The following is a 22,597-nucleotide window of genomic DNA, read 5'->3' as shown; positions in this document are numbered from 1 at the left end:
GACGTCGTCTGTGCACCCCACCAGGCAGCTCTTGGCCCCCTCCTTTCATTGCTAAGAAACCATCCATTCTGTGTGAGTAATCAGAGCTGTGCCTCCAGGAGCCCAGCCAAGCCTCTCATCCTTGGGCTGCTCAAGAGCTGCTTTAATTAACCATCATACCACAGATGGGATCGATTTTTCCCCCCACCCCCTCTTTCTCGCTCTTTCTCTATGCCTCCCTCTCTCTCCCTCCCTCTCTCCCTGCCCCTCTCTCTCTCTCTCTCCCTTCTATCTTTGCTGCTTCTTTCCTGCACCCTTCTCTCCCATACACAAGCCCCATAATTGCACTGGAACAGTGCCAGCCGCCAGTCGGGCCCCAGACTGCAGGCCTCTCCTCTCCCTCTGTTCTCCTCCTCAGCCCCTGGCCTCACCTGCTCAATACCTTATTAGTGTCAGGATCTGTAGAGAGCCATTGCGGATTAACTAAAGAGATGTGAGATTGATTTCTGCCCCTGCAGATAAAATTGAAGTTTTCTTCTTGTGTGTGTGTGTGTGTGCATAAGTGTGTGTCTGTGTGTGTGTGTCAACGAGGGACAGAGACTGAGGAAGAATGAGAAAAGTAGGAGATGCCGCGGAAAAAGAGACATTTTTTCCCCCCTCAACCTCACAGGAACATACTGTCCGCATGTGCACATGCATGTTGTTTGTGTTTGCGCATCACTATTCTCTAGTATGTATGAGGGTTTTTGAAATGAGGGTTTGCTAATTTGCTATTGGAAGACCCACTTGAGCCTCTGCCTCTCACAACAAATTAATACCCCCTCTTGCTTTACCTTCATTGGTTTTCATGTGGCGTTATGACGGCACTAAACAGACCCATACCCCTCTGTGTTACACTGCAATCCAGAGGCAGCTCCACACACCTATACACTAACACACACACACACACCTCCACCACTGATCTGACAGTCCAGTCCAGATCTCAGAGTCTAATCTGCTGCAGAAATAGCCACAAGAAATGACCTGTTCTGACAAATACGTTCGCGGAAATAGCGCCCTATTGATTATTCATGGCTATATGTGTGTCAATGAGGTCTCAGAGGCAGCCAGTTGGGCGAGAGATTAACATCTATTTCAGAGATAGGTGAATTTGTCGTGGAGGAGAGGTGGAGGGGAGGGGGTGAGGGATTTGGGTGGGGGGGTGGGCGGATTGTGTTTTGGGAGATGCAGGAGGTTGGGGCTGGAGCCGGGGTGGAGGGTTGTCTCTTCAGGATTGTGCTGTAATCACAGGCCTCCGTCTTCATGGCACATCTCAAGAGTGGTGTCAGCTGGGCGCTCTTCTGTTTGCTGATAGCAGGGGGTCAGGCCTCTCTCACAAAGAGGTGCGTTTGATCCCCAGGTATGGGACACGGAGGGAAGGAGGTGACGCTACTGAATACTAACAGGGCGAGCTACACGGCTGCTTATCTTGCATCTGGTGTGTGTGTGTGAGAGAGAGGGAGAGAGAGCATTTGACATCCTGATGGTATTTGTATTTTGTAGGCTAACAGTTCCTCTAGTGGGTTTAAGGTGTTTGGTGGATTTAAACAAAAAAAAGCAGCTCTAACACTAATACTAATACTAATCCTGATAAGCGTGCAGTGTATGAGACTTTGCTAACTAGCCTTGAGAAAAAGAAACTTTTCAAACAAATCCACCCTGTTCTTGTTGTTGTGTGACGGCAGGTGCGTTGCCTTTGTGTGTGTTACAGCTGCTGATTTGTATTGTGGTGTTTGTGCGTTTGTGCGTTTGTATAGCAGCCGTTGTGGTGGCGGTTGTGTAGCAGTTCATGGGTCCCAGGGCCCAGCTGCCAGAGTGAGGCAGAAGAGTCAGACATCATTGTGGTGTGATTTCCTCCTCTCCTTGCAGATGGAGTGTTTTTGTCAGAGCGAGGGCCACTGTGATTGCCTCTTCGCCACCGGTGTCAGCCCAGGATAATACTGCAGCCGTCCCCCCAGGAACAAAACAGGATCAGCGCAATCCATTTTCTTTTTCTCTGCCAAAATGGAATAATTTCAAAGAGACAATCCCTGGTAGTCTCCAAAGCCCAGGAAAAATCAAAAGACACCCATTATGGCAAAAATCGTGAAAGAGGTGTTCCACCTTTCCCCTTGCTTCGCCAAATACTATGCCCAGCTCTAACTAACAAGCACAGCCTCAGATAGACAATGAAAGTGGATTGAAGAGCAAAGCTAGCAATCTCACAAAACAGAACACTAAAGTGACACATGAAAGATGCATGCGCACAGACTGCAGATGAAGAAGTAGCGAGCGTAGTCCCCACTATGGCGCCCTCCCATTAGGCGCCACACTCAGATCTTTACATTCAAAATATGGTGGTTTTATCTACGAGTCCATACATCTGCTGCAATCCAAGCTCTATGGCAACCTGCCCTTTACAATCCTAATGACACTTCAGCAAAGTGTGGTGGCTGAGAGAGGGCGGGAGCTGGGAGGCTTTCCCTCAGAAAGAGCTGAGAGCATCTTATTGGGAAAAGGGGCTCAGAGTGTTGTTGTGATGCCTGACTCCATATTCTCGGGTCATAGATATTCAAGAACTTCACCTCCCTTTCCATTCTCTCTTCCTGTTGCCACAACACATCAGTCAGGACACGGCGTGCCCTATAGTCAGACACCTGCAAATGAATGTCAGCGCAGAGTCAGCGATGAGATGGCACTTGAGCTTGTAAATGTAATGCGCAATAAAGACGAGGATGAGCAGGAAAACTCTTCTAAAGGTGCTTTCTACCGCACATTAAGGTGCAACAGAGATGATCAAACACTTTCCTACAGCTTTCCCTTTGTGCGGTCAAGAGAAATAACTCTTCACATATCTCTCAAGAACTTGGCATGAGACATCGCATGATGTTTGAAACTCTGCTATGCACAGGTGCTTGAAGGACAATATCGGAGTAGTAGTCTATTATTGTACAGTGTGAATGAATGAAGAGTGATTGAGTGCAGTACTCCACGCCACCTATATAAAGCAGAAGTATTGCAATGTGAGGGCCAGAGAGAGAGAGGGTGAGAGAGCTCTAGAGGCCTAAATGAGGTGAAGGGAAGTGGAAGTGTCCAGTAGGGGGTCGGCTGCTGTGGGAAAAGAGAGGGAGAGGGGAGGAGGGGCGGGGGAAGGAGGGCTTGCTCTGTGCAGCGCCTGGGCCAATGCATGAGGGTTTGGGGCTAAGTGTCTCATCAGCATCCAGCTCAGGTGCTGCCAGGGCCCACGCACTAACTATGCCCTGACTTGATTGTAATTGCCTGAATTCAACTCCCGCTGCTCCCTCCTGGCAATATCACAGGCACATTTAACTCCAGAGAGCCTGGGGACCGTGCAGCAGGGCCACAGAGAGCAGCTGACTGCCTCTTATTGAAGACCGTGGGCTGCAGGGGGATCCTCTCTTGTGCTGTCTGCTTAGTGGGGGGAGGGTCACAGGTGCACGCACCCCCCCACCCCCACACACACACCCCCCTCTCTCTCTCTCCGGGTGTTTGTGAACATGAAACAAGTGCGACCGCATCGGATGTACTCTGACAGTGATGGCATGAGCACGACAGAGGTATTTGCCGTTTTAATGTTGCCTCATGGGACATTTAAATTTGACCTCCTATATAGCTGTCCTGGGGCCGCATACTTAAAAAGAACAAAACTCTACAGTCCATAGAGTTTTTGTGTGTCTACAACATAACAAGTTGCAAAAAGTTTTACCTCAAATAATTTGAATTACTTTTTAAATTTGTTTTGGAGCTATGAAAACCAGAAATGGTTCACACCATCTTTAAAATCTTCACTCACTCCAACTGAAATAAAATAAAATAAAGCAACCACTCGTGGCTCCTGTCAGCCTGTTTATCATGTCCAATTCAAAACCAGAGTATGCACTTGATTGCTTCATTGCCACCTACAGTACTTTTATTTTACATAGAGTCGTGAAAATCATTATCATGCTGTAGTTATGCTAATGTTTTGGGTGCTGAAAATTGCTCAAATCTGCTTTCAAAAGAAGGACACAAACCCTTCAGATGCCAGAAATAATTGAATGAAAAACAGGAGACCACCATCAACAACTTTACAGCGAGTACATTTGGGTTTTCTACCAGTGAGGCATATGAACTTAGCCCCAAATCTGTGGTTACAGAAGATTCGAGGTGCCGACATTCGAGTCCCTTTGTTTGTGACATTTGTGACTGACAAGAGCGAGAATGAAGTACTTCCCTCTTATGCCCACAAAGGCTCTTATTCAAAAACAAGATGCAAAATTACATGAAGAAAATAGGGCTTTCCAGTGGTAACATGTAATCTACGATTCCCAATCGTCCAGCTTTGGAAACTGCAGCAGGGTTAACTTAAAAAAGTTAGCCTGTGGCGCTCCTCATCCTGTGATAATAGGCCTGCCTGTAATGAAGAACAGGCTTGTTGCCAACAGGTGGTCTCTTTAAAAGACCAGAGCCACAGCACTCAGGATGGTGAAAAAAAAACTGCCATGGCAAAATGTGTCAGAATCTAATGTTCTGCAGAGTGAAAAGCCTGTTTTCTGTCTTTTGTTCCCAGCTAGAGATTCAGCCTTGTTCCTCATTGTTCAGGGCACAAACGAGCAACAGTCTTTTTTGACACGGAGCCACAGATGAATAAAGACTGGAGCTGACTAGTCACAGGAAAGAGCTTTCTTTTTGGAGGGCTTGGAGCCCATTAAGAGTTTGAGATATGAATGGATATGAATCCTCTCCTTCGACCCCACCAAAAAATACAACCGGACCCATAGAAGACAAGGAACACCTCTGTGTCTTTTTACTGAGGTTCCCAAGGACGTTACAAGAAATCAGGCAGAGAGAGGACTGATTGACAGGCGGGAATTACATAGAGTCAATGAGGAAGTGGCTCTTTGTTAATTTGAAAGGCTACACTATGCCCACCCAACCTTAGAGCACTAACCACTGACACTAATGTTGACATATTGACTTTGTATTCTTGACATGAGCTGTAGGAAAGAAGCCAGGTAATTGCACCGATTACAAACTGCATTATTTCGATATAAACTTTACATTGTAGTTAAATTCATTTTAGGGAGTGTGCACACATAATGCACTCATGTAATAAAGCAGATAGGATAAATATAATGAGATATTTAGTGAGCCACTTCATGCAGACGCTCGTCAGCGCGCTCGGCTGAATGGGCAGATGATGGGTGGATCCTGGCGAATGCAGCCCACAAAATGCAACCTTTTGTCCAACTCCATAATCCATTTGTTACACTCAGACCAATTTGTTCTCATTAACCCTCATAAGGGGGCTGTGTCTGAGACAAAAGCCCCTGCGGAACAATGAGAAACACCCCCACACCCTCCCCCCGTCCACATCCACATAGCACACGCAGCTCAAGTGCTCCCCTTCCCAGCTCGGTGTGGCCCCTCGACGCCCAGAAGGTTCCAGTCTGTGAGCAAGAGACGGACAGAGCTGAACAAGCGGGGTACACCTGAAAGAGGGGGTGGGAGAAAAAAAAAGGGAGAAAATTTCCCCATTTCCGCCTTAAGAATGAAATATCCTAAAAAAAAAAAAAGCTCACAATGCAACGTCTTCTATTATTTTCAGGTCACTCCATCAATCAACTCTGAAACAAATCTTGACATGACGTACAAAGAGCAACTGCAGAGAAAAGCTGAGGGGGAGTTACAGTTATTTTTCAGAGACGTGAGAAAGTTTTCCGTTTGTCACACCTGTTGCATTAATAAATAATTTAAAAATTATATTTCATCCCACGAGAAGCAGCACAGAATGAGTTAAATGTTGAAGTAGCTTTAACCTCCAGTGGCTCGAACATACACAGTCTGAACCTGTGCTTTGATGTAGTCGGCCATGAAGCGGTCAAGGTGCCTGCTGCATCCAAGCACATCTTTTATTCGCAGGTTATTAGTTTATATGAGTTTCATGTTTTTAAAAAAGAGGAAGCTGTCTCTATCCTCTCAGAAATGCATGCTAGTACTTTCCATGAGTTTTCTCTTATGTTACTAATTCTTATTTTAAATTATTATTATAGTCTAGATTTCAAGGGAAAATATTGTACATTTTACTTCAAAATATGTAGGCTATAAGTGGTTATTATTCTATGATTGCAATGTTTATGTCCCTTGAAGGGCCTTATTAAACAGTGTGTTGTTAAAAACTGAAAATATACTGAAACTGAAGTGTCTCTATTGGTTTAAAAAAAGATTGAGGCACTAAGTTATTTCACAGAGACCGTTTCAGACCATGCACTTTTACTTTTAATATCAAGTTTTGTTGATAATAACTAGTTTTGTTTCACTAGGATTCTGAATGCATGAGCTTTATGTAATTGAGTATGTTTTTATTCTGGTATTGGAACTTGTGTTTTTACTTTCCAAACTGCAGAAACCATAGAAATAAAAATAATCTTATCTTTCATTGCAGTTTCATGATGATGCAATGCAATAGTTCTCCTGGTTTACTCATGAGAGAAAAAAAATTAATGTTTGTATGCAATTATTGCTTCAGCCGCTTGCTCAGTTAAGGCGACGCACAAACCTTTTATAAACATGTCAGTGTCAAACGCGGCGGCGTCCCATTTAATGCTGGTTTGTTTGGTCTCCAATATGTTTTCCAAACAGAGATGCAGTAATCAGGTCATTTGTTATAATGACAACCATTAGGGGTGATCATCGTCACACAGCAGTCAGGCAGATAAATCAGGTGCTCTCTCTCTCCCTGTGATTCCTTAGCATCACACACAAACACACATTCATAGTCACACACACACACACCTTTTTCAGTATTAGACATTAAAGATGTTAAACACCCATGTTGATTTAATTCTAAACCAAATGTATTTCCTGATCTTTGATGTGTGCAGCTCAGACTGTTCTCATCTATTAGAACTGGAACAACTCACTGATTGAAAATTATTCAAGACATTATAATTTATTTATCATTTAAGTAATGTAATAAATACCCCAACTATGATATGATATTAAACTAAACGCATCAGTGTTTTTAACTGCTGGTCAGGTTTCACCATGGGCTTAGGCCATCTATGTATCTATGTATCTAGCTATCTATGTATCTAGCTATCTATGTATGTATCTATCTATCTATGGTTAGTTTCTATCAAGTCAGATTTCAATCAGATAACACATTACATTAACAGTTTACACATCAAGGTCATCATTAAATTTCAAGTTTCAAGTTTTCATGGAGGAAAAAAAACACCTTTATTCACAGAGAAATTATATTTCACCTAACTACAAAACAATTTAGAGGAATTATCATTCTGATCTTCACTTGTGGCCCTAAAATGACACTGATTATGAAAAGTTTTCCTCTCTTTAACCTTGTCGATGGTCAGGGTGAGTTAATAATGAGTCACTGATGAATAGACAGAAATAGAGGAAACATGTTGAATGCAGTAACTAATGTATTGTGTTTGGAGCAATGGTTTGTGTTTGTTACAGTGGGCACTCTGTTCCATATCCAGGCCCAAATTCATTCACCCTGTTCAGCAGCGCTGCTTTCACCGCATTGATCTTCTCATCCAGCTCCGTCAGGCTGCAGCCCTGAAGGACAAAGTAAGAAAGAAGTGATCAAACGATCAAAACAGGTTAACCTCCACTCACAGAGCACAGTGAAAGGAAACAAAAAAGCTACTAACCTGAGCAGGGGACGTCTTTGGTCGCTTGTGCAGGTGACTCTACAAAAAAGGGGTACAACAAGTATATGTTAGATTTTTAATTAGTAGAATTTCTGAACTTGCCTGAAGCGTCAAGAAATCCACTTCATCTCCTTTTTTTTACTTCACCTCAAGGACTGAAAAAGAATTTACTAAGCGACATGGACACAATTGAATGGAAAAAACTAAACTTGTGCTTCGAATTTCCTGAAATCCACGTGAAGTTATAAAAGCAACGAGCAGCAGACTATGGGCTATCAGAGGAACACAACATTTATTCACTTAACAACAATAATTGGAAGCAGCAAACACAAGGAGAGAGCCAAGTAGTGATAACATTCAATAATAATGTCCTTGGTCAGAGCTGAAAAGAGGTTCCATGATGTGTGTGCAAGACTGCGTCAAGAAATATGTTTTTTACATATTCAAACCTTCAAATTGCTGCATAATGTGTTAAGTAGCCTGCTTTCCTTGTTCAGTGTTATAATGTTGTTCCTGAAATCGTCGGCCAACTGTGTAAAGCTCCTCAGTAAACACCAAACTACAGTATTTTCACGTATTGCAAAAGAGAAAAAAGGAGGAAAAAAAAGAGTGGTACTCGGAATATAAAAGACCCCATCATTTTATTCAAAGACACTCAACATCTTTTGCACTGCTCACACAAACATGCAGTGAGTCAAAGGCAGATGGAAAGCAGCATACTCACAGAAGCAGCATGCTGTGCTGAGAAATACCAGTGTGAAGAGACATGCAGTATCTCAAGCACACTTACTCAGATAACTAAACACATGCTGGACAGACTCCTTTAGGATGGGAAATTAGAGTCTGTGCGACTCTGCTCGAGTCTGTCGGATTGAATATGAAGTCCAATAATTTACTGCCATCTTCTGAATCTGCACTTCGCTTAAAAAAAGCTCGGCACAGTGACAAGTCGTCCTTCGGAGTGAGCCGTCTGCAGTGACCTGAACGTTAAAGGAAATGTAACCAAACGTGCTGCTTTTTTTTTTTTTTTCTTCGATTCAAATCGACTTGAGAGCAGCTCAAGAAGGGAAACGTGTTGAAGTATCGGGACATTTCAGGGGAAAGTCCTCGTTTCATTTTGAGATGATTTCTCCCACAGCTCGATGATGATATTCTACCTGACAGCTCAGGCACCGCTCAGGTGGAAAACACTCTTTCCCACCGACACAGTGTGAGTCACTGTCTGAAAAACCATCGACTCCCTCTGATCTAAACAAATCCAAGTATCCAAAACAGATGAATCAGTACCTGTGCAAACCAAAAGATAAACTGCTGCGACAGATTTCCTTGTGTCTCTCGTTTTACACCATAATATAACTTCATTTTTTATACTTTACACTGTCAAATACACCTGACGCAGGCTCACCTTGCAGCAGTGATGTATCAAGAGTAGCCTGGGTTCCTCATGTAGCTAAACTTCCATTTGCTGTGAATTAAGCCTGAAACCAGCAGCTGCCCCTGAGACTTGAGACTGAAAAGTCGCTTTGAGTGAGTGCTACCACCTGGCCACCCCCAGAAAAGTTAAACTAGTTTTGATTCCAGTGGGAAGAGTGGGAAGGAGGACTGTGGTTTTCTATTCCAACTCAACTATATAAAAGTACTGCAACACAAAATGGAGGAGAGGGTGATTGTCATGTTCAGTGCTTCCCCAGTTGTCTAGTATAGAACTTGAACAAGCTACTGACGCTTGAACAGTAAAAAAAAAAAAAAAACACAATGCTTTGAAACTTTGTGCACCAGTAGTTTGGCAGTGGATGAAAGTGAGCACCCAATTGGAGCGGAGTACTTAAATTAAACACCACACGGCTTATGTGAGGCAAGAGAAAATCTGCTGCATTGAGGGTTTGGGAGAGAACAGGGAGTTTTTTTGCTGAGACACGGTCAGGGAGGAGCTTCTCCTCTTGTCTTGTCAGGTGAAACATTAACACCTGTCGACTGTGTCAGAGGAGGAACATGTTAGTCGACACCTCAACAACCCGAGAGAGGTTCAGTACACAGTCTGAGAATAGGCTGATACCTGCACAACCATAAGAGGTGGGAATTATATATTATACAGAATATGTTGGTTATGGTAACGGCAGTATGGTGTGCATGTGATTTAGTGATACCTGCTACACTGAAGATGATCATCTATGATAAAATGACAATAACTAACTCATCAGGAAACACAATTATCTCAAAAAATGGTTCAAAGAGCAGATCAAGCAGTAATTAATAACTATACTTTGTTTCTAACAGATAACGGATGTAAAATGTACATCTGCTCCAGAGTTGTAGTGACCTATCTATGACTCTTGTAAACTAAAATGAAATAAAAAAATAATACCAGTATGTTGTTTAAAGGATTGATTCACTCAGAGATAAGGCTGTGAGGTGCTGCTCACTAATATGTCTTCAGTGCTTTTTGTTTGTCTGTCTCAGAGCCCGAGGACTCACCGTGGACTGAAAGTACTCTGGTGAAAGTCCTTCCAGCTCCAGGATACGGTCCTCCAGCTTCTTCAGCCTCTGGTAGACGCTCAATGGAACGGGGCCCGCTGAGGAATAAAGCAGTTGTTGATCAGCCTAAATATTGATTAACTTCAATACAAAATACAAGACAAACAGAGTGCAGACTGTGACTAATGCATGTGCAATGTGCATGAGTGTAAAAACAGAAGCATGATCATAACATATCATGGCCATGTGACAGTAAAATCTAATGAAATGGCTTGTTCATTCATTGTTACATTTCTATGTCCTACATTTCCTCTAATGGTGAATCGATATAATTCAATTTACTGAAAAAATGCACTTGCACTTGAACATTACAGACCCAAACACACTCATTTTATTATAATGTATTAGCGCAGTGTTTGCATCCTTGTGCTCCTCTGACCTGTTGGGAGTTTCAGGTGAGTTTCGATGTTGTGAAGTCGTTCTTCTATGGCTGCATTTCCACAGTGTCGTGCAATGGGGCCCCTCTGCTGCTCCCCGGCCTCTCCTTGGCCTCCCCCGCCCCGAGTCTGGGGCCCGTACGTGTTAACCACCCGCGTAACTAACCAGTCGAAGAACATAACACATGAACACAAACTGTAACCCAATATTAACCAGACAACATGTATAATAAAGAGGAGAGAGGAGACTCATGAGGTTTCTTTAGATTGAATTACAGTGATTTTTTTTTTTTATGATTTCCACATTTTGAGACAGAAACAGATTTATCGTCATAAAATGTAATGTACTGCATAATGACATTTGAATTTAATTGTATTAATTAAACCAAAAATTACAAATAAGGATTTCATTTTCGGCAATTTCCTCTAAACAAGAATTTGAACGATTATGGATCTGTGACTTAAAAAAAAAAAAACGACGATTGCAGTTCTTCAGATACACCTATGGGAAATGTCACATTGACATTTGTGGCAAATATTTATTTTCTTACCCTTAACGTGACTTTTAAATCCAGGATAAGGGGTGAATACTGCGTCTGTTCTGGCACAGCTGTTTTCTAAAGAGGAGAAAATTACATTTACACCATAATTAGAATGTCACGTAAAAAAGGAAATAAAGATGATTTGGGGGGGGGTAAAAAGGTATATATATATCCCTCTTAAATGCTATTACCATTAATGTGTCCTGATTTCTATAACTGGTGGTGTCTCACACAGGCTTTGAATTAAAAAAGAGCCTCTTTCTGATGTTTTTCTCGACTAAGCTGGTTGTGTTTTGAGGCCGAGTGTGTTACCTACTTCAGCCCCACTCTTGGAGCAGTTCAGCCTGACCTCTCGCCTGTGGAAATCAGCTCTCTCCCAAACATTGGCAATCTGTGTGCAGGCTCCCTCTCCACCCTGCCCCCAACCCCTCTCCCATTCTCACCCTGATTGCAGTCGATCACGTTGCAAAACTCGCGCACATTGTTTTCATTGATCTCCATCTGCTTGCGTTCCATAAATGCAGATATTCTTCGCTCAATCTAGGGTCACAAAGGAGAAATGACAGAGATAATAAGACACAACGCATTGATGAGCTATTGATAGGTGTCAAGAAGGCAATGAGGTTTTTTTCTTTTTTGGCCTACTTAATGTCAACAATCTGCAAAACGCATGCAGCAATTTACATTACACAGAGTGAGAATTGTAGTAGGAAATGAATCCAGGTAGCCAAAAAAGTTGAATTGCTTGCCATCATCACATGATGGAATATGAATACTGTTTGCTTGGCTACCAAAATAAATGCACAACAGAATGGGGCCTCTTGTCATTCATCCACATGCAATCTCAGAGTAATGAGCATCCACTTCATAATCCATCAAGGGCCTGGCCCTCTCTCAAAGCCCTCCAGCAATGTGGTCTGTTCTACCCGACCACAGCACTAAAGGACCCCTTATTCTCTGCCGAACTCAGCTTATCGGGTCTCCATCAAGCATTTGCTTCACTGCGGCACATCATGTGCACATCTCCTCGGGAGCAATTACTTATGATTATTCATTTGCTTGACAGAGAGTAAAGAGGGCTCTAAAAATGTCACTGCCGGAACAGCTGACAGATCTGCTGACTGATCTGAGACCAACCTCTGATTTCCTGGCTTTGATCTGAACCATGACGTTTTCTGTTGCCGTCTTGTCGTCTGAGTCCTCTGAGCTGGAAGGATGCTGCGGAGACAGCGAGGCCGTCTGCGCACTGAGTGAAGATGAGGTGACTGCATCTTCTGACGTGTTGTACTTTATGGATAATCGATCTTTATCAGCCTCCAGAAGCGTCTTTAAGCTTTCTGAAACAGTCTAAATACACACAAAACTCAAGTTGATTTTTGTCAAACGATAATGTACTTTGTAAATAACAACTGCAAAAGAAAACTTATGAAAACTATCAGTTTGTGCCACTTAAAGTAATCATTTATTCACTATCACTGAAAAATGCTTTACTCTTTAAAAACAATAAAATTGGGCATTTTTACTAAAGTACTAAAATGAAAACAAGTTGCTATGTAGTCAGTTTACCTGTAATTTTGTGATGTGCTCCTGCAAACAGCTGTAGACATTAGCAGCTGGAGTTGGAAGAGTCACAGCATCAGGGTTGACTTCAATCACCAACGCAGCATCACCTACTTTGAGCTTGATTGGAAAAACATAAAGAAAGTGAGGTGACATTACTGCACAGCAGCAGATTCAGTTTTTAACATGGAATTGCTTGGTATAATATATTAATATATTGTACAAATTAATTCGGCAAAATTATATTCGTTTACTCAGAAATGTTGTCACTATCACTAATACTAAAGATATATGGTAGTTTTAGTTGTGCAAGTATGCAGTATATATTATTGTGGTGAATGTGCAGCAGGTGCAGGAGATTTAAACATGATGATACTGTAGGAAAAATAATGTCTGAAGTTCGGTAAGTTATTGATGCTGGGGATGTTTTATACCTGTGTGCTTTAAGTTACTCCAACTTTACAAGACAAAGAGTAGAATAAAGAGATCGCAAAAGTGCACAATAGTATAAGCAAAGCGTGCTACACATTGGAAATTAAGTAGCTTAAAAGTCAGCGACATGTCGTAATAATGAGAGCTGTTGTGGATTTATATAACGATAAAAATTCAAGTTGAGTGCAGAGATTGAGCCTCAGACTGATTGAACACAGTGGCTAGCTGAGCTAAGGGTGAAAATGCGCAAAGCTGTGAGTCGTTTGAAATAAAACTGCATCGTTTAACGCTGACACAAACTCAAGCCCTGTTACTTTTCTGTACATTCACTGTCCAGGCTGCACCGGTGAGCTGAATGACCGAGGATGAACGGAGGAGTCAGCTCAGTTAGCGGCTCTGCTAACACAACCGGTTGCTAAAAACATTAGCATGAAGCTAGGTAGATATCAACGCGGACTAAAAAAAGAAGAACCGTCGCTCGGGGTAACGCGGTTCAAACAGCGTCAAACCAACCTCTTTTCCGAAGTTTGTTAGCAGCTTCAATAACACACACACGCAGTCCGTGAGGCTGGACATGTCCCTGGATTCATTAGGAGGAGTGTAGTGTCCACTCGGCTTCATTGTGTCCGCCATTGCTGTTCAACGTTTACAAAATCCTGCCCGCTGATTGGTCAGAATCAGTCAAGGCGCGTACGTAATGGATGACGTAGGAGCACAGACCGATGGTCGATGACAGGAAGGGTTGAATAGAATAGAATAGAATAGAATAGAATAGAATAGAATAGAATAGAATAGAATAGAATAGAATAGAATAGAATAGAATTTCTGGGACGGTACATGCTCGTGTACATTATTGTTTTATTTTATATCATTGAAAACATTCAATAAATATGAATGAAGAGATCTTCTCACCTTCACAGAAACTAAAGTAATATCTTCAAATTTCTAGTTTTCTTCAAGCAAAAATTCAAACACAAAGACATTCATTTCACTGTGAAGAAAACTGAAAAGAAGCACATCATCTCATCTGAGAGGCGGGAATCAACATAATATTTAGCTATTTTGTTTGTTTGTTTTTTAAAAGAAAGAAAAGACTCATTGTCAATGGATTGTCATAATTTCCCAATTAGCTTTGTTGAACTATCGTTTCATAGACTATTAATATACATGCAATAATAATTAAAGCAGCATGAGAAATGCCCATCACCATTAAAATACACTTTCCATTTCAAGCTCTAAATGAATGAATAATACATGAACTAATCATTCCAGCTACAGTGCCTGTTTGTGCTGTTGTTGGTTAGTTAAGTTGGTTTAATCCATAACAAAGTCATGTATTATCAGCTCTTCATGCAAAAATGGTGGTACAGTAACTGAAGCTGCTTAGGTAACTCAGAAATATGGTGGAATAGGAGTGTAAAACAAAAGGAAAATACTCAAGCAAGACAAATACATAAAATTTACAAAAGATTATGTTCCTCCATGGAAAATAATGTAATATAGGCTAATAATGATCAAACTTCATTTCTTTTGATACGAGACATATTGATTATTGCTGTGTGAATAGTTTATTGTAATATATTAATTTTGGTCATTTATCATAAAATATGAAGTAGGTCCCACATTTAACATTCATAAGCAGTATACAAACATTTAATAAGTGTGAGTGTACTTGTAAGTTGCCAATTTATTAGGTACATCAAAATCTTTTCATCTTTTTGTAGTATAATTATTTTGTAAATGACAACATGTTTTGTGTGTAATCTAGCTATACCTTCATTTACCAGTGGATCAAAGTTGTGCCCATTAAATGCGAAATGAACAATTTATTATGCATCAAGATTTTCACTGTGATTTATATCTGCAGTCAAACATGAAACGATCAGGCTACCTGCAGCTGCACATTAAACTGACTCAATGTGAGATTTGTAGCTACATTTAACTGTATTCTCAATCACTTACTTCTCAGACAGGAGGAAGAATGGTCACTCAATTATAAGAACACTGTCCATCAGAGCAAGGCGGACTGTGCAGCAGGGCATTAGGATGGGAACCTGGCCACAATGTCGTATTTTTTCTGTGTTGAGTGACTGTGGGAAAATCTCCCTCCTCTATTCAGACATTTTTCCCTTCTTTTCATATAATGAGGGAGACTGATGAAGGCAACAACAGAAAAAGAACAATTACAGGCGATGAGAAAGCACAACCACTCAGAACTCAATAATACTCTCTAGAAGGGTTAATCATTTTAGGAAGGGGTCTGAAGACAAGCCTTTTTAGTTTAATTCATCTCTGGGGTGATATTTTTTCCCCTCTGAAACAGGAAGGGAACTGTAACACTTGACATGGTTTGACATGCTGAGCCACTGCTGACTGTTCCCACACAGCAAGGAGCTCAGAAATAAATAAAAAAAAACCAAAAAAACCTGCTAATTTAATTTGGCCGGCTGCAGACCTGAGAATAATATTATAGTTATAATGATTGTTATCATCACAAAAAATGGGATTTAAGGTGCTTGGATGGCCTTAAAAATGTTTACATTTCACATACATTGCCTATTCACATACCTTGAATTTCACTTTGTGCTGTTGCAGAAGAAGTACTACTGCAATAATTCACTCAAGGAAAAAGTATTGCTTCATAAAAATCTTCATTTGAGTAAATGTTCTACATTTACAATTTTATTCAAATAAAAACACAGAAATACTGGTAACAAAATGTAGTTGTATCATATCATTGCCTGATGCATTTATATTTAAGCAGTAATTTCAATAAAGTGTTCATTGTGGAATTAAAAGGAGCTACTTTATACCCTGTTTAGTTTTTTGTTGTGTGTTTGTCAATGGCTCTCAGTCACATCCAATGGCCTTCATTAGCAGATGTGTGTTTAGTTCTGCTAAAGAATTAAGTAAGTCCTCATAAACAGATAATTACCTCATTAATAAATATTATACATAAATATAATATCCTAAAAGAAAACTTCAAAATTTGAACTAACTGTGTCTGTGTTTTATCAAATATCTTTCACCTAGGAATTTTTGCAGATTACACAAGTTTTACAGGTTAAATTATAGTTGTTTAGAAATTCACACACTTAAGAATATTTTTATATCTGCCTTAAATTGAATATATATTATAAATAATGTATTTGGTATTTATATACTGCTGTTAAATTTAAGTAAGTATCTCCTTTTTAAACATTTCGGTTGGCAGAAAAGAGATTCAAAAGACAAAAAAGGGGGAAAACACTGAGTAAAAATGTAAACGCTTAGTGAATTTAAAAGTTTAGCATCATTAAATCTTCTTTTAAAAAGCATAAAGAGAAAATTAAAGACAACAAACACCTGTAAAATTCAAATATGATTGCTTAACATGAGATAATATTGTGTTGTGGTGGAGTATAAACCATTTGTTTACTTCATAGGTTAATACATTTTGAGTTTGTACACCGCTACTTTTGTGTTCTGCATGTAAGTCGATTAGAAAATGTTCTTTGGATCAGAAGAATGTGGTCTTAGCAAAGAGAGGAAGTTTGTGTTCAACAGCAATTGCAGTGATGGTGATGGTGGAGGTGGAGGTGGTGGAGGGGGAGTGAGTGAAGAGGGATTGTTGCTGCCTCTTGCCTCAGTCACATCAGCCACCTGCAGGAAAGTAAAAAGGTCCGCTTTTGAGTCTGTCTGCTCCACGGCGGCAGATGATGTTGACAGAGCATGAGACAGAGTAAAGGCCAGACGGGAGGGTCGGGAGAAAGAGGGAGGCACAATGTGGAGAGGCAAGTGGGTTGCAGAGGGAAGGTTTTGTCTCGTTTTACTGAGAGGGGAATAATTAAATGTAGTCCTTTCCTGTGATCTTGGGAATGAGCTCCCCACGGCAGCTGAACATGAAGAGAAGTCGCTTTTAATAACCATCAGTTGATGTCAGCCATGAGGCAGGAGGACATCACAGTGGACACATGCTCAGATGACGAATAATTTCACCATCCAAAAAAGTAGAGCCATGCCGGCAGATCTGTGACACTTTCTATTGTCTTAAAAAAATAGAGGAAGAAGGTTTGTAGAGAAAATAGCAGAAAAGCAGAGGAAAGTTGATTCTTTGTTCAGGAACATCTGATCAAAACTCGTATTAGGAGTTAGAAAAGTAAAACATTTGACCCATTGACCTGCACAAGAAGAAAAAGTCATTTGAACCCGTCCGATGTTACAGGGCCGTCATAGACACTAGCATTCACACCTGTGGGTCATTTAGAGTCAGGAAAAATAGAAAAAGCATGCACATCCCCAAGTCTAAACGCTGGGTGCCGGACAACACAAGTAAATCATAGGAAAAAGGCACACCAACAACATCTCCAGAGCAATAATTTATTATCACCAAAACAAGGGAGTAACCTTTCGGGTCAGAAACCCTTCTCAAGTCTGCTCTGGAGCCATTGTTGGTGTGCAGACTTTCCTTTTTCCTATCATTCAGAGTCAGGGGCATTTCTAAACATTCTGGAGACCCCAGTCAAGGGACACCTTGGAGGCCCTCCTAGCTGCAGCCATTCAATTTAGCATACTGTGCACAATGTTCTGTGTACACAGCTGTTGGCAACATCATGTTGTCATTGATATGGACCAATGTCAGTCGTCTCTGGGTGCCCCCTTCCAGCACAGGTCCCTAAGGGCAATTGCCCCTTACACTTACAGCACTATCCATAAATAGACCTGGTTATGATAATGGCTACCATAATAAACAAAGCATAGATTTACACCCAAAGACTACTTAATTATGCAGCCTTTCATGCTCTTTATACTACGTCATCACATCCCTTCCCCCTGCTCCTGTCATAACTACTGCAGCAACTAGAAGGTAACTAATGGTCATAAAAAGTTCCTGAACAAAATACTTTTTTTTACGGGAAGACAGTTTCAAAAAGTACCAAAGAGAAATGACATTGTTTTGGTCTCATTAGTCTGACAATTGTGTGCTACATGAAAAGTTTTTGTTCATATAGGAAGGAGAATCTCTGTATTATGTTGCATGGTAAACCACTGTAGGGTTGTTGATCTTATTGTTCCCTCCAAACCAGTAGAGGCAACCCTGTAGTGGTACAATAAGAAAAGTCAACGGATCACTTAAGTCAATAATGTTCATTCTCTGGGTAGCGGATGAACGCACAACTACAATTTTACATCACAGTCCATGCAGGGGTTTGTGCAGATCTCAGGTTGGATCGAAGTGGTGAACAGCCCCTCTCAGACAATAATGACACACCAACATTTTCATCCACAGAGCTGCACCACTTGCATCACTAAAAAGCCAACAATGACCAACATAAAAAAAAAAGTCCACTCTTGATTTTTTTCCACTCACACAGAGGCAAACCCAAACTCTCAGTGAGTTAATGTGATGGAGAGAAAACGCCACACTCCTGTGCCGCAGCAGCCTCCACTGAAAGTTAGCAGGTTATTGCTTTAAGCCACTTCTGACTCTGAAGAGCATTAATGATATGGACAAAGCGCTAAGGATACTCATAAAGTTATTAACTGGCTTTTACCTCAGCACACTGCTGTTCCCGCCACATTTCCAATCAGCGACAGGAAGATGCACGACCACCAGCACTCCAGCCCGTCCATGTGCAACTGCCTAATCAGCTTAATACAGCCTATACCTGGCACATGTGGAGCAATTCAAGAGGTTTTCTTACCTGATCTGTGTTCAGATAGTTTTCCATTACACGCCTCTGACTGTCTGTAAGTCATGTGTCTTACAGACACTCGTATATGTGACAAGACTACATAACACATTACCCAACAGGCAAAAATCACTGTAACACTGGCGAGATAACACAAGAACCAGTTGCGAACGAAGCATTCACAAGTTGAGAAAACAGTCTCATTGGAAGATCAATTTTCTAACGCAAGTTTCAATATCTCAAATAATACAAACTCGCTCAGTTATCTAGAAATTCTAGATCAAATTTCTATTTTTTTCTCTCTGAGTGTGTCACCTGTGGTTGAAGGATCGTTCACAACAGCAGCTGAGAAAACAACTCAGATGTTTAAGTCAGACTAGAAACATTGGAAACACACTCCACAAGTCGTTGCATTCAACGGTAACAGAGGGAAAGGTTGGCCTATTGTGCAGAATACCCAAGTGCAGTGTTATTAAAATATAAAGAAATGCATTGTTATTATTGCATGCACTATGATATGTAATGGGTAATTACAATTGTGATAATGTAGCTGGTCACATTACCACCACTTGTGTTAGAACATGATGATTTGTTTTGTGTAGATTCTTATTCTGCATAATTATATAATAATATAATTGTGAAGTGAAAAGTGAATTCTTCAGAAACAATACACTAGTTGTGTTTTGAATTAATTTGTTTAAATAATACGTTTTTTGGTTGTGTTTATATAAGAGAATAAGTATTAACAACTAAAGGTTAGCAGAGGATTTAGTGTGTACCTGTGTTCAAGGCCCTGGAAGAAATCCTGCATGTTGGCTTCAGTGTGTATGTGTGTGTGGGTGGGTGGGGACTGGCGGATGGGGGGTGCAGGTTCTGCAGTGTTGAACTCCTCTGTGGTTCAAAGTGTCTTCAGCAGCTGCAGTTGCACGATCTTCAGGCCAAATAAAGAACTGACTCCTGAACCTGAGAAAATGTAAAAGTCTGTCAGCTGATCCAACTTAATGTTTTAAGTTTATTGATTATTTTCCCAAGTTAACTTTATTTAGGCAGAATCACTTTTTCTAAACTCATAAAATGACTTTGACCTTGAACTATTTCATTATTATAACTCACTTTTTAAGGAAGCACAGGAACTTCAGTTCAGGGATGGCTGGTCCCATTATGACCACTGCCACACAACTTATCCATCCAGGCACTGTTAAATCGTATTTACACCACAGCGAAATGTTATCTGAAGTTTATTTAAACAATTAAATAAGTATGTGCACATCGCATGCAGCCTCAGCTATAGCAAAGAACCCTGATTAGTATCCACCGTCTTTCAGCTCAGTGTTTTGGTTTTTACCTCCAGCACTGGGTTTTTTTTTAGTTCAGTCTCTCATCTGCATTTTTCAAGAGGGCTCAGGCAACTGTTTTCAGAAACAGGCTCTTAGAAACCACTGCACGCTACCTGCTCAGCACCAAATGTCACACAGTCAAAGTTGGAACATTTAGCAGCTAAAGAGCCAGAGATGTGTTTTTTTTTTCCTCAGGGGCTGATGCAAGCTGAGCAACACAGAGGTAACAGGAAAGTGAGTACTGAGAACGCAAGCACATACTGACCTTAAAAAAAACTCCAGATAAACACCAGTGTTGCATGTAAATATATAGTCCACCATAACAACTTGAAAGGTGATGTATATGTCTGTGTTAAGTTAAGTTTTTGTTTCAATTGCACCAAAGGGTAAAAATAACCACAAAGTAGCAGAAAAATCAGAATGCACAAATCTGAAGAAGTATAATTTTAAGATAAAAAAAAGCCAACAGGCCAAATCTAGTGGAGAAAATACTTACAGTGCTGAATTGAATGTGTTTTGTTGTGCCACTGGTGAGCGCTGAGACTGACCAGGTCACTGGAGACAGGTCAGTCCTCCTACGCTGTCCCTCCCTGTATCTGAGACAGACACCAGAGGAGCCCCGTGTCTCTGAGGTGAAGAGCAGTGAGTCACGGTGCTTCAGTCACTCAGCAGTCTTTCCCCCCCGAGAGGCTGTATGTTGATAGTTCTCTTGTTATTACATCCTCAGTCAGAACTATGGAGACTCGTCTGAAACGTGGCCGCCTGCCAACACGAGATATACGGATTAAAACATGAAATATTTGTGATCCATAATGACAAATTAATGATGAATAAAAGTGAGGCTGTGTACTGAGGGTGTGGATGGGTTTTTGAACAGCAGCAGTAGTTTGAGCAAAAACACTGAAAGTGCTGTTTTGGCAAGGTGGGCTCAGTATTTGGCAGTGCTGGGAGAAACATTCAGGTCCTCTACCATAGTACACTGTAAAACTACAGCAACAAAATGAAACATCCTGCAGTTATTAATGCAAATACAAATCAGAGAGATGCACTTAAAGTATCAAGTGCCGCGCAGGTCAGAGTGTTAGACCATAAAAGTAGATTTTTAAATATAAATCATTGTATAACATGCATTTAGAATATTAAACTAGAGTTTTTGTAAGTCTATACATGCTGTAAATATTATATTAATACAGATGCTTGTTTTTCAAACTCATCATATCTGGTAGATTTTCACATCAACCATCATTTAAGCAGCATAGAAACATACAGACTGATCAAATGGATTTTCAATAATTGTAATTCCTCCTTTATGTAAAGAAAACATACATATATGAATATATACTATTATATATTAGAATTAGAGCTTTGTTTTATTGTAATTCATTATGGGCTCATATACCAATACTTGGACAGACATATGTTTCCTTATCAATCAGTCTGTGAAGAGCAATGTCTGATTAATATTCAATTCATTTGAAACATATCAACATTTTTTGCTCAGATTTTGAACCTGTTTACATCTTCACTCAGCCCACAGACAGCTCCTCTTACCTCAGTGCGTAAATCTGTCTCTCTGTGGCCTTATGAATACATCTAGCTATATTTACCCCCCCCCTCCTTACCCCCTCGCCCCGCCGCCCTGCCCTCCCCTCCCTCCTCATTTCATGACACCATCCCTGCCCCCCACCTTCATCTGACTGCACCTGTCACCTGGGGGCCTCTGCCTACATTCAGGATCAATTTACATAACCTCATTTAGCAGTTCACAAATCAGAGCCATTAAGAGCTACTAACAGGAACCAAGGGTTCTAATTTAGCTTGCCTTTCACAGTGGGAAAATTGTTCAGTTCAGGCCTACAAATAAAGATTCAGGTCTTGGCTTTGATTGTTGATTGTGATGGAAAATGTACAGATGATTAGAACAGATTTTCCCCCCCTGTATTGATTTCCTGCCAGAACACAGCAGGCACTGGTCCTGCGCTGGCAAACCACTGGAGGATGTGAGCTGGTAGCAGAAATTGATATGTACATATATTAAAGCATTTTAAAGACTTTATTAAAAGCATAAGGCTGTTTTTTAAAGATGTCGAGGTGCTCTCACATGTAATAATCACTTATGGTTAGTCTGTGCAAAAAAAAAAAACAGTTATCAATTGAAATACACTGGTTTCTAAAACTGAATGAATTGAGGATTTCATGATTAATTCATTACAATTTATTTGCAATAAGTTGACGCTGTCATTTTTTTGGGGCTTCTCAATGCGCATTAGACAGTATCCCTGAAAATGACAGGCACACAGTCATTTGAAGGATTTTCTCAAGACTTAAAATGCTTTTATTTACATTTGTGTGGCATGGTGACAGTAGCAAAACCAATTCAGAGAGCGGGTGAATAGCTGAAGTCAAGAGCTGAAAAATTATTTTCAATCTGCATTCAATTTGGCAAAGATGGGACTCATGGAATAA

At 40.7% G+C, this 22,597-nt stretch overlaps 1 protein-coding gene across 1 annotated transcript; it reads right to left on the bottom strand.

The window, feature by feature from the left end:
- Positions 1-7,240: 7,240 nt before the first annotated feature.
- On the bottom strand, positions 7,241-13,755 carry mbip (MAP3K12 binding inhibitory protein 1; the record flags this gene model as incomplete). The annotated part of the gene is made up of 9 exons (XM_083997538.1): positions 7,241-7,581; positions 7,677-7,715; positions 10,152-10,249; positions 10,591-10,749; positions 11,140-11,205; positions 11,574-11,670; positions 12,268-12,477; positions 12,697-12,810; positions 13,636-13,755. The coding sequence occupies 9 exons, from the start codon at positions 13,753-13,755 to the stop codon at positions 7,474-7,476; spliced, it is 1,011 nt and encodes a 336-aa protein (XP_083853664.1). The 3' UTR covers positions 7,241-7,473.
- Between the last annotated feature and the right edge of the window lie 8,842 nt (positions 13,756-22,597).

Source organism: Trachurus trachurus, assembly GCF_905171665.1.
Source record: "Trachurus trachurus genome assembly, chromosome: 22".
Classification (NCBI taxonomy): Eukaryota; Metazoa; Chordata; class Actinopteri; order Carangiformes; family Carangidae; genus Trachurus; species Trachurus trachurus.
Note: the sequence above shows the minus strand (reverse complement) of the source record. Positions and strands in the feature narration are given on the sequence as shown.